This window comes from Stylophora pistillata, chromosome 5 (genome assembly GCF_964205215.1).
Source record: "Stylophora pistillata chromosome 5, jaStyPist1.2, whole genome shotgun sequence".
NCBI lineage: Eukaryota > Metazoa > Cnidaria > Anthozoa > Scleractinia > Pocilloporidae > Stylophora > Stylophora pistillata.
In genome coordinates this window covers 10346941-10359763 of record NC_142523.1, presented here as the reverse complement: position 1 = coordinate 10359763, position 12823 = coordinate 10346941, and the positions used below count along the sequence as shown (strand labels likewise).

General features: G+C 38.2%; 1 protein-coding gene across 2 annotated transcripts; it reads right to left on the bottom strand.

Moving 5' to 3' along the window:
- Positions 1-4316: 4316 nt before the first annotated feature.
- Positions 4317-11757, bottom strand: LOC148730203 (uncharacterized). 2 transcript variants are annotated; one of them, XM_088761022.1, is made up of 7 exons: positions 11338-11757; positions 9294-9420; positions 8924-9099; positions 7996-8137; positions 7383-7448; positions 6416-7000; positions 4317-6010 (listed from the first exon to the last, which is right to left on the bottom strand). In XM_088761022.1, the coding sequence occupies exons 1-7, from the start codon at positions 11488-11490 to the stop codon at positions 5772-5774; spliced, it is 1488 nt and encodes a 495-aa protein (XP_088617148.1). In that variant the 5' UTR covers positions 11491-11757; the 3' UTR covers positions 4317-5771. The 2 variants fall into 2 exon arrangements, with proteins under 2 accessions (XP_088617148.1, XP_088617149.1); XM_088761023.1 differs by having other exon boundaries at positions 8948-9099.
- Positions 11758-12823: the final 1066 nt, after the last annotated feature.

Genomic DNA, 12823 nt, shown 5'->3' with positions numbered 1-12823 from the left:
TCCCTCTTTCTTTTCAATTATCTTGTAATTCACTAGCCAATACATGATTACCATGAATGACCCTAGTTGAGCGGTTTTCATTGAAACATGAAACAACCTCTAAAAATTTGTAAAAAATAGCCATATTTAAAAAATGAAAACAGTGGAATTAGTGCAACAGTATCTAATTATTTAGTATTTCACGGTTTACTGAAAAGCGCTCTGTACTCCTAACGTCTCTCTGCGGCCTGAAAAAAAGCAAACAACAAAGATGAGGGTTCGTCACTGGTTCCCGTAAAAATCCCTCTCAAAAAACCAGTGACTGAGGTTACAACTTCGTGCTTTCATCGGTTGCTTGGTGTTTGATACTCTAATAAAGTACCTCCCATATTTATTCCTAAAAGTGCTTGAAATTTTACATACTGAAAACGCACCATTGTTTTCAGTGCACACTACCTTGGAGGAATTTAATAACGCAACAATTACCGGTCATTTTGAATTTGTTTGAAAGGAAAATTCGGTCAGGGAATCACGCGATTAACGTGACGCCATCGTTTACGAGAAGCTCCATTTTCAAAATGTTCTCCGTTTAAAAGCGCATTTTCGAAGAGCTTCGTTTTCGTGACGGACTAGTGTGGATGGTAGCCCTAGCCGTGGAAGTAAAGCTGTGTTTAAACATTTATCCGCTAAGTGTAGACGCTGCCTTAGAGAAAATATTGTAGCCTCGCGAAATTATAATAATACCTTTATTTAAACACGATATGTTTCAAATTAAGCTGAACAGGTTGTGGGGTCGGGTGTAAATCAAATAAACTAAAGCACTAAAATAAATACATTAGCGTCTGCTAACAAGGCATTGACGAACCCAAACTACATTGAATTCAGTCACTAAAACAACCCAGTTTTGCATTTGAACTGAAACTAAGGTTTAAAATCGAGGTGTACAGTGGATGTCTAGATATGCCATATATCGCTTATAAGACTGCATTCACTAAATTAACTCCCGTTTTTGGGTTGAACTCAAATAAATTTAAAGCTAAATTCGGGATGCATAGTCAATCTCTAGATATGCCATATAAAGCTTGCTAGACTGCATTCACTAAACTAACCAGTTTTTCCTTTGAACTCAAAGAGGTAAAATCGGGGTGCACAGTCGATCTGTAGATATGCCATATAACGCTTGCTAGAGTGCAATCAATAACATAATATATACAAACCCCTTTTTTCGGTTGAACTCAAAGAAAGGTAAAATTGGGGTGTACGGTCGATCTCTAGATAACGCTTGCTCTAGTCTAACGCTTGCAAGACAGCAATCAATAAATTAACTCCGTTTTTCGGTTGAACTCAGAGAAAAGTAAAATCGGGATGCACAGCCGATCTCTGGATAAGCCATGTGACGCTTTCTAGGCTGCAATCAATAATATAACCTCGTTTTTCGGTTGAACTCGAATAAATCGGGATGCACTGAGTCAATATCTAGATATGCCATATATCGCTTGCTAGACTGCAATCAATAAATTATTCTCTGTTTTTCGGTTGAACTCAAATAAATTAAAGGGTAAAATCGTAATGCACTGAGTCGATATGTAGATATGCCATATAACGCTTGCTAGACTGCAATCAATGAGTTAACCCCGTGTTTCGGTTGAAATCAGAGAAAAGTAAACTCAGGATGCACAGTCGATCTCTGGATAAGCCATGTAACGCTTACTAGACTGCAATCAATAATATAACCCCGTATTTCGGTTGACCTCAAATAAATTAAAGGGTAAAATCGGGATGCACTGAGTCGATCTCTAGATATGCCATATAACGCTTTCTAGACTGCAACCAATAGATTAACCCCGCGTTTTTCGGTTGAACTCACATAAATTAAAGGGTAAAATCGGGATGCGCTGAGTCAATCTCTAGATATGCCATATAACGCTTTCTAGACTGCAATCAATAAATTAACTCCGTTTTTCGGTTGAGCTCAAATAAATTAAAGGGTAAAATCGGGATGCAGTGAGTCGATATCTAGATATGCCATATAACGCTTTCTAGACTGCTATCAATAAATTATCCCCGTTTTTCGGTTGAACTGAAATAAATTAAAGGGTAAAATCGGGATGCACTGAGTCGATCTCTAGATATGCCATATATCGCTTGCTAGACTGCAATCAATAAATTATTCTCTGTTTTTCAGTTGAACTCAAATAAATTAAAGGGTAAAATCGGGATGCACTGAGTCGATATCTAGATATGGCATATAACGCTTTCTAGACTGCAATCAATAAATTATCCCCGTTATTCGGTTGAACTGAAATAAATTAAAGGGTAAATTCGGGATGCGCTGAGTCGATCTCTAGATATGCCATATAACGCTTTCTAGACTGCAACCAATAGATTAACCCCGCGTTTTTCGGTTGAACTCACATAAATTAAAGGGTAAAATCGGGATGCACTGAGTCGATCTCTAGATATGCCATATATCCCTTGCTAGACTACAATCAATAAATTAATCTCTGTTTTTCGGTTGAACTCAAATAAATTAAATTAAAGGGTAAAATCGGGATGCACTGAGTCGATATCTAGATATGGCATATAACGCTTTCTAGACTGCAATCAATAAATTATCCCCGTTTTTCGGTTGAACTGAAATAAATTAAAGGGTAAAATCGGGATGCGCTGAGTCGATCTCTAGATATGCCATATATCGCTTGCTAGACTGCAATCAATAAATTATTCTCTGTTTTTCAGTTGAACTCAAATAAATTAAAGGGTAAAATCGGGATGCACTGAGTCGATATCTAGATATGGCATATAACGCTTTCTAGACTGCAATCAATAAATTATCCCCGTTATTCGGTTGAACTGAAATAAATTAAAGGGTAAAATCGGGATGCGCTGAGTCGATCTCTAGATATGCCATATAACGCTTGGTAAACTGCAATCAATAAATTAAGTCCGTTTTTCGGTTGAACTGAAATAAATTAAAGGGTAAAATCGGGATGCACTGAGTCGATCTCTAGATATGCCATATATCGCTTGCTAGACTACAATCAATAAATTAATCTCTGTTTTTCGGTTGAACTCAAATAAATTAAATTAAAGGGTAACATCGGGATGCACTGAGTCGATATCTAGATATGGCATATAACGCTTTCTAGACTGCAATCAATAAATTATCCCCGTTTTTCGGTTGAACTCAAATAAATTAAAGGATAACATCGGGATGCACTGAGTAGATCTCTAGATACGCCATATAACGCTTTCTAGACTGCAATCAATAATATAACCGCGTTTTGCGGTTAAACTCGAATAAATTAAAGGGTAAAATAAGGATGCACTGAGTCGATCTCTAGATAGGCCATATAACGCTTGCTAGACTGCAATCATTAAATTAACCCCGTTTTTCGTGCAATGAAAGTAATCGGGGTGCAGAGTCGATCTCTGGATATGCCATATAAAGGCTGCTACATTAGATTCACAAAAATAACTCCGTTTTTGGTGGAATTAAGGTCATTGGGGTGCACAGTGAAGAGTTCAGCTATCAGGTTTTTCTTTGTTTTAATTAAGCTCTGTTTTTGTTGATTCTGCCAGGCTTAAGACTAGCCGCCCCCCTTCCCCTTTGCCTTTCAGCGTTAACTATTTGACGGCTTTTCGAATGATAAGCAGCGCCGTTCCGTACATTTTCTTTGCTTCTCATGCAAGTTTGATTGCAGGATTTCACATCACATTGCTCTATCAACCAATGAAATGAAACGAAACAGGGGTTTGTTATGGGCTTAACCTCATCCAAGTCGTCCGCTTTGCACGTTTCATATGATTATTTGTTTTTCAGCGTCACTTTCCATGAAATAGGGACTTTAAGCAACCACGATGGCGACGGCAACGAGGGCGTGGAAAAACAAGAGATCTAATTGGCAGTACAATAGCTCAGCACGTGCATTCAGGAACTTTGTACATTTCTTAGCCGTCCTATGCAAAACAACAAAGTGACATCGCCAAAATTTGCGTCGTCTGCGAGCTGAAACCGCGACGGCAAATATTTTAGTTGCCATTTGGAACTCAATGCTACTGTTATACCTCATACTGAAGTTGAGCTGTGGCGCCGTATAAGACAGTAGGCTCGTGCAGCTATATTTGAAATTCTAAGAGTAGAAATTCATTTTTTAATCGAAGTCTTCCTTGGCGTTGCCGTCCTGACTGCTTAAGGTCCCTAATGTTTCAGATATAGCCCTCGCAAATTCAAACACGACTGTGTGTCAAATAAGTTCATTAGTAAAGACACGCAAAACAATAAAAAAAGGCAACTTATTTATGTGATCTCATCGTCTCAGCAAGTAGTTCAGGACTTTCACATAAAAAAATCTTTATTGTCAAAAATACCAATATTTTATTAATATAATGAAATGAAAGAAATAAGTATCCCAAATAACTATTTTTGTATTGAAAAAAGGTCATCCGATAGTTTACATAATTAGTTACTCTCTTCTCTAAATCATAGTTACTTATTTACACTCGATTTATGCTGCTGACATCGCTAATTTCCTTTCGTGCACAAAAAGGAGTGAATAGGAGTTAGTTTAAGTTTTGAACGACTAGTAGATTTATACTAAAACTATTAGATTATTCGCTCTCGATTTCCATGCGTGATAGTTGACTTGGGTTGCACCTTCGTGAACTCTAGGTGGTTAGCAGCCAATCTCTAGAAGCACAGGTATCAATGGTGGAAGGAACAAATGCTGGTGGACGAACAAAAGGAGCTAAGGGGCCGAGCACTTAACTTTTGAGGGGGGGAATGGGTGATTTTGAAAATTTCCTGCAAACGCTTGTTGGAAGAAAAAAACTGCATGCAGCCCAAATGTAACAGAAAAAATTTACCAAAAAATCGGAAAAAATATCCTGGACAGCAGATTGCTAGAAAAAAAATTTCTTGATGACCAGAAATCACCCGCTACCCCCACCCGTCAAAAGTCAAATGGTCGGCCCCTAATGAAATATCTATTGTTTACGTCCACCAACATGGCGGCATTGACGTTACGTGCAAACCACCCATAGTGCGATAGAAATCTCGAGCTCATAAATCAGGCTAATTGTAAAATAGAACTTGGGGTAGGGTTTCATAACAAAAAGGCGGGCGCTTCTTCACGTTTGTTAAGAGTTATCGGTGTCTGTAATCTAGATTTGGATAATACTGTTGTTACGATTTGAACGTCGGTCCAGTAGCTTCGAGGGCATATACGCTAGTTTTAAGAACATCAAACTTCTAAGGGCCAACTATCAGACCGATAGTTCCGAGACAAATACACTCTGTTGTTTCCATTGTTCCCCACTAAATTTTCTTACGCGCGCTAATTCAAAAATAACACGTCAATTGAATTATTTTCAAGATTTTGAGATGAAAGCCAAGTATAAAATTGGAAAAAGAAAGCAGACGAACTACCTAACTACTTTTAAGCTGTTTATTTTCTACGAAACCGCTTATTTACAGGAAATTTTCACGCATGACTACTATCCATACGGGTATTTTCAGCAGACGCACTGACAGTAGCCTTCCGCAGACGAACACTATCGCGTCGCATGATCAAGTTAAACCAACAAGGATCGAAGAAAATTTAGTGGTGAACTATAACCTGTGATAGTTGATCATAGTTTCCCTCATCAACCATCACGCGATGGAATCTCGAGCGTTTTTTTTAGAAAGCAGTGGGAGAACCAATCAGATTCAGGGAATTCCAATACAACACAGCTGAGTTTCTACTGAAACATAGTTACATTTCGGTTATTAACCGCGGCTACATTGTAAACTACATTAGAACAAGATGGCTGCAAGGCCACTCGTAGTATCCTCCGACAGACACTGGCTCATCTTGATCGAATCCTCCGGGACACAAGGGAAGTAATCCTGGCCTGAGCACCTGGAGGACCTCCACCACGACATTCCCTGGGGTAACAGCACGACCGTGTAGTTGCTGTCTTTGGCTCAGTTGGCAAACAGCATGAGTCACATCGTTACCGTTAGGGATCGTCATTCCGAACTGAGTATCTACAAAGATCAATTTACAGATGCTTTATTCAAATACTGCCCCCGCTCAAAATAATAGTTACTTTCTGGTCATGATAAAGATAGTTTGCAAGTGAAATGAAAGTGTAATAAAAATAAAAACTAACAAATGTGCTGGCAGAGGAGCCTGACGCATTGAAATGTAGCTTAGGTCACTTTCTTACCATCAGCCGGAACTGACATGCTAGATCCATCAAGTGAAAGCCTTTTCCCAGACCTTTATATTAAACATTACATCAGAAAAATACATACTATTTTGGAATGGAGAGATCTGGGTGCATGGACATTTCGCAACTTTCTTTGTAAATGGACGAGTTTAGAACTGAGGATATAGCTTTGCCGAATGTGCCGGCTCACTTGTACCTTCTTTAAAAGTTGCATTCTCACCTTTGGATATGATGGTTCCCGATGGGGAAGAAATACTGGACAAAGAACGACTTGCAGTAGAAGCAACGGGTGGTGAAGATAAGGCAGATTTTGATGGCGGAACCAGAAGAGTGGATGACGTAGGGAGACTGGTGGAATGGGTAATAAGGGAAGTAGGTGAGGTGACGATGGTGCCAGGTGAGGGAACCATGCTGCTTGGTGAAGTGACGATGGTGCATGGTAAGGTAACTATGGTCCTAGGTGAGGTAATGATGGTGTTTGGTGAGGTAACTATGGTGCTACATGAAGAAACAAGGAAGCTGGTTGCACTATTTTGAGAAATTAGTAAGCTTGTGATAGATGAGGATGAACTGACAATGGATGTGGGTGGGGTCGACTGACTGTAGACGGAGTGTGAAACATCGAATTTCCACGTATCTCGTGTCAACCACAACTTCTGGCGTTGGGCGCTGCCATACAAATGTGGCTTTCGTGGAGCCTCTCCAATGTCCTTTCCCAAGGTCTCAGGAAGACCTTGAAAAACAATTCCTAACTGCTTCGCCTTTGCATAGGGCATTTTTTGTCCACTTTTACCCACAAGTTCACCTAGAGTGAGACAAATAAGCAATCACTTCTTAGATATATAATGTTATCATTATTTATCACTGTTTTTCACTTCCTTTTGTCTTACTGATGTATGGGATACAAATCTACACCTGTCTATTAACATACCATAACTCTGCTATACAGAAACATAATCAATGTAACTGTGTTCAGGATACTTCCAATTGTTTTAGATGTCTGGGCAATAGTTCTTGTTGAAATTTTAAGTTTTCTGGGTAGGATGTGATTCAACATGTTATGTTTTATAATAATACTTGTAAAAGCAAAAGTCCTCCATGTAATCTGAAAAAAGGGGAACATTGCAATTCTCAACCCACTAACAATGCTTTGAAAGAGAGTAAATTCCAAAAATGTTTGACTGTACTGTATTTGCTGTTAAAAAGTTCCTGTAGATCTTTCGGCGACACTTCTTCTTTTTCTTTGTCTGATACTTCAAGAAATGGACAGGAAAATAAAAGAAAAACAATTAGCAGAAATCTATTCAGTAAGAACGTAGGGCAAATGTGTTGTTCCATAAAATATCCACACTTCCCCCACAGAGGGGGGTTTCATAAAAACCCCCACCTCTCATGGAATTCCAATTAACAATAGACTCATTTCTTTCAATTTATGGTCTTTGATCTCCCCAGCCTACCAGGAATTTCTGATCCCTTGTGTGGAGGAACTGTCAGCAGTAATTTTTGGGAACTACACAACGTAAGAATATACAAATAAAGTGTAAGGTTTCTATAACTGTCTTGCATTATAGAGCTAAATGGCCTCCTTAAACTCCCACTTAATGTGTTTCAATTCAACCAGGCTATTCTAAAATAGCACCAAGTTAGTGTTATAAACAAGATAAACCAACTGAAGGCCTTGTGGTTGAATTAATGAAACCATTTGATCATGATCATAACAAATATTATATTTAATAACTGTTACAATATATTGCCAATGTATTATTATGTTAAAATATGTAAATATAATTGGACACTTACATTGCAATAGGCTACCAAAGGACTTAATAAGGTCTTTGTCAGCAATCAGCTTGTCACAAATAGCTGACTGGCCATGGTATAACATGCCATCATACGAGCATAACACCATTCCCTGTCCACCAAGCAATTCAAGTTTTGCCACCTGTACATTTAAAATAAAACAATTAAGAATAATCCCAGGCTCATGGGATGCTTCCTCAAAGACACCTTAAGGTGGCTTCACCCTGTTGTTTTTGAAGGAGCAGCTTCAAGTTTTCAACCTCCCACACCTAATATAAACAGCATGACTTAAACTGATCTACAAATTATATACAAAACAAGTGTGATATCATTATCATGTGAGATCTATTCCAATCATTGACTCACTCCTATGGTTAAAGCAGTTACTTATTTTGAAGATTAGCCCACCAGGGATCAAAGTTGTCAGAACTTTATTTGCACTAGAGTGAACACAGTTTGTAGCACCCATGGTTATATTGTAGCCAGCTGAAATTTAAATAGTTTCGCGATAAATTATCATTTACAACATTCTTAGTTCAAGCGACAAATGGTTTTGTAACTTAATTTGTTTCTGAGTAGTCAGATCCCTTGATTTGCTATCTTGATGATTTATCTTGATGCTTACGTGCAAAACAGTCGATGACCAGCTTTGAATGTCGTTACATCATAAATTGTTCTTTTTAAAACATAAGTCACATGACCTATTTTCCCCCCACCCATGCACCCACTCACTCACTCATTCATTAAAACTTAATAAGTTACTTTTTCTCTCTTTCATCTTTACAATATACAATTTATGTTAAATACAAATGTAACTAAATTGTTGTGCTTGGAAATGCTACAAATTGGCAATTAATTATAGCATACAGCTTCCTTTTAAGCATAATGTAATATATGCACTACATGCACTATGGCTGTTCAACTGTACCTCTTTCATCATATTTTTAATGACCTTTTGGGCTCTCACACTATTTGATGGCTGCAAGATAAGATTGCCACTATCTTCCATGGCTTTTTTGCGGTATTCTTCTCTGGATTCCTCTGCCAGGCCCCTCCACTTTTCTCCTAAAGTCCTAAAGACATCTGCACTCCCACCAGTTTTATCTTCAATTTTAAATAGGGCAGAAAAATAGATATAGTGCAAAAGAAAAATGGTAATAGTGAAGACCATTCCAAAAGTAACTAATTATTGCAAATGCTTGTAAAATGTATTTAAAATGCATAAATTGGTTATTCATTCATAGTATTAATTTCAACTAAAAACATAGGAATGATTCAATTGAAATAATTACATTTACCTTTTTGCATAACATCACTAGTAAATAAGTTGTAACCTGACAGTTTTCTATGGAGTTGCTTGCTTTTAGGAGCTGTCTGCCGATTGCCAGAGCCACTCAGCTTGGCATTGTAGTTGTTTATACAATTCTGCAAATTAATGCACTCTAAATTAATTCCATTTAAGATAGAAAAAGAAATTCAACTGCATTCCAATTACTCACAGTGATGACTCAGTTTCCAGTCTTTGCACCAGCACAGTGGGATGAGGATATAAGGGAAACGAAATTAAAAATAGGAATTTGCATATTATTAATCTGCTCTCTTCCAAATGAATTAGAAAACCCTCACAGCAAGGATGGGAAACAACATTAAAAACAGAACCCACGTACGGTGCCAGGTGTGAAAATAAAACCTGGGGCACATTGGTGGGAGGTGAGCACTCTCACAAATGTGCCATGCCAAATTGATGTTTAATGATAAATATCATGAAAAATAACAGCTCAACTACAATGTGTAAATTATTAAACAATCACCTTCACTGAACCCAACTATTATACCACCCTCAAGCACAAGATATGATACAAATGCAAATAAATATTTTAAGCCAGAAATTAAATCAAATTCATTTGTATGTGAAACAATTTGCACAGGGACTTGCTAACAGTTGGTTCATGCTTTAGCTACCTTTCAGTTTAGATTTAACAAATGGTAAACACCACAGCGTACACTATTGAGTTATGGATGCACGCGGGAGGTTGCTAAGCATGAAAGAAGCATAACAGTCGCTCGAGGCGATAGCCGAGAGTGACTCTAGCTTCTTGAGCATGGAGCATGATCTGGATTGTGTGGGTCTGCTAGCCTTTTTATATTATTTTGAAACAGATTGGAGAGGAAGGCTGAGGTGAAACAAAATGGACTGCTGAAGTGGTAAGGTGGGGGGGGGGGGTAAACCAAAACAATTTCTGTGAGGAAGGCATCATGGACATTTTCTGGAGCAACAAAACTCTTACATACTAATTGTTTACTACCACCAACAAAATCCTCAACTGTAGGACTAGCTTATATTCCATCCTGCTTGGATAGTGAATACACTGACCTGGTGTCATTACCTAATGGTTTAATTACATTTGGAAGTGGAAAGACATAACAATACTTTTGTCTTCAAATACACCTATATTAGTGTGGCTTTTAACAGTCTACTATCATGTTCTCGAATCCTGTACTCCCAACATATACAAATCAAACTCCAATTGACTCCTCATCATTGCTTAATCTGTCAATTGTACATGACTGTGTAAACTCTGTCATGGAGAATGATCTCAGTACTCTGAGGCAGAAGGATGTGGGCCTATAAATTAAAAAAAAAACGCACTAGAAAAAAAATTTTTTAAACATTTATAAACATAGAATTGTGGACAAGTACAACAAGCACACTTCAGTTAGTCATTCAAGGAGCTCCAATTATATTTGTGTAAAATAGATGTAGATTATCTTCTACTAACTTCCTTGCAATTGTTGAAAATTGAAAATGGTGCTTAATAAATTGATTGATTGATTGATTTATACATTCATTCATTCTTTCACTCATTTCTTAACTTCGTCATTTTATAAAATATTTATTGATTTATTTATATTTTTATTTGTATTTTGGGTGGTTTACTTTGCTTGAGCACTTTCCCTATGTTTAGGAATAGCTGTTTTTTTTTTGCTATAATTTGTTGTAGATTTAGTGTTGCGAAATAAGTATAGGCTGGTGGAGTACCACTGTCAATAGTATCTCAAGTGTAAGCCCGAGCCTTAACTTCAACAGACTGTGGAATAAATAATATTGACAACAACTGAAGAAAGCTGCAAACCTAAGGTGCCATATTTAAGCTGATAAAGATCGGAGCAGCTAGCAGGCCTAGGTATCTTCCAGTGAAATCAAAGAGCTTGCGAGCGATAGCAGGACCGTGGTTCAGGGAAATAATTTAAAATGCATGAATTGTAGTGAAGGAAAGTAATTAAGCCTCACGACACGGAAACTAAATTATTCATGAACGTGTTTTGAAGTATTCCATTTACCTTAACTTGCTCCTCTGACAATGAAGCTACTGAAGCACATTCGCGTATTACACTTCCCATTTCCCGCTTGGTAGAAATCATTCCATTTTCATGAAATGATTTCAGAATGTTTTTCTGTTCTTCAGTAATCTTCACGCGTGGAATTTTATCCATGATCTCTTTTTACCAGATGTAAAAGCGATGAACTTTCCTCTTTCGCTTGAACCTTGCCACATGTCAAGTGCGACTGCGATACCGTACGAAGCTAAGCTACAAATCCAGCACCTTACCAGGCCTTTTTTTTGTTCTCGGTAATCTAATCTCGGTAGGTAAATAGGGCCTACTTTATCCGCATGTATGCGGTAATTTGAGAATAATTAGATTCGCTTATAAGCGGTAGATTAAGGGCGAATCGGGTGAGATCCTACATTTCTCGGGCACCTCACTCCCAGAGTTCCGTGCGGCGCGCTTAAATCGATTTTTTTCACGCTCGAAACGTCAGCTTCGAGATCTGTTTTATGGTGGCCAGCTTCCATTATCAACTCAGGTGATAAATCCAAATTATACTTACGGCTATGTTAGCCCAACGGATAGTGCGCTGGACTGTTATGCGGGAGGTCGAGGGTTCGAGTCCCGGCTGGTCCAACACTCGAGGTCTTAAGTTTTGGTGGTTTTCATCTTTCGAGTGACAAGCGACTAAATACAGGAATGGCTCCGACCTGCAATTGGATGATGAAAATAGTAAAATTTAATGAGTTACATCTTGACTCCTTGCTTTTGAGTATTGTTTAACCGTGTGTCTCGAAGCGGAAGAATGAAATATCATTGCGAGTGAAAACACCGATGTGTCAAACAAGAAATGGTTACTTACACAGCGAAGGGAAGGCAGAGCCTTTCTCGTTCAGCGAGGTCGTTCAGCGATATTCTGGCGATGACTAACTCATCCGCTTACTAGTTTCGCTGACTAACTAATTTGGTCGGTTCAGGCTGAGTTCAGGAGGACGAACAGATTGGAGCCATTCCTGTATCTCACCGCTGACAGGAATGGCTCGACTCATGCGTTTATTAATTTGTTTTTTGTTCTGGTAAAATAATTTACAAACTGAGATAAAATTGAAAGTATCTTTTATTAGGTTATTCTTAAGTTGAACATTACAATGCTTGTAAATGAAGCCTCCTTAAATTATTACAGGACCATGTAGTGTCTAAGTTTTAAATTAATGCTGCATCTGCATGTCACGTTTCGAGAATAACGCAATGTTATAAGCATCCAGAAAGTTGAAGTCGTGCCTGTAAAATAACTGAGGTCACGCAACACTAGAAAGGTACCGCGTAAGGTTGCAAATGTGACATGCAGTTGCTGCAAGAAAAGAGTATGCATTTATTAACTGAGTGGGAGGGCCGGACAGTAAAATACCAACCGAGCGCAGCGAGCTCCTTGCGTCACGACTGAGAGCCATTTATTTTCCAGTACGGCCCGAACTTACTCAATCAATAAGAATTTATT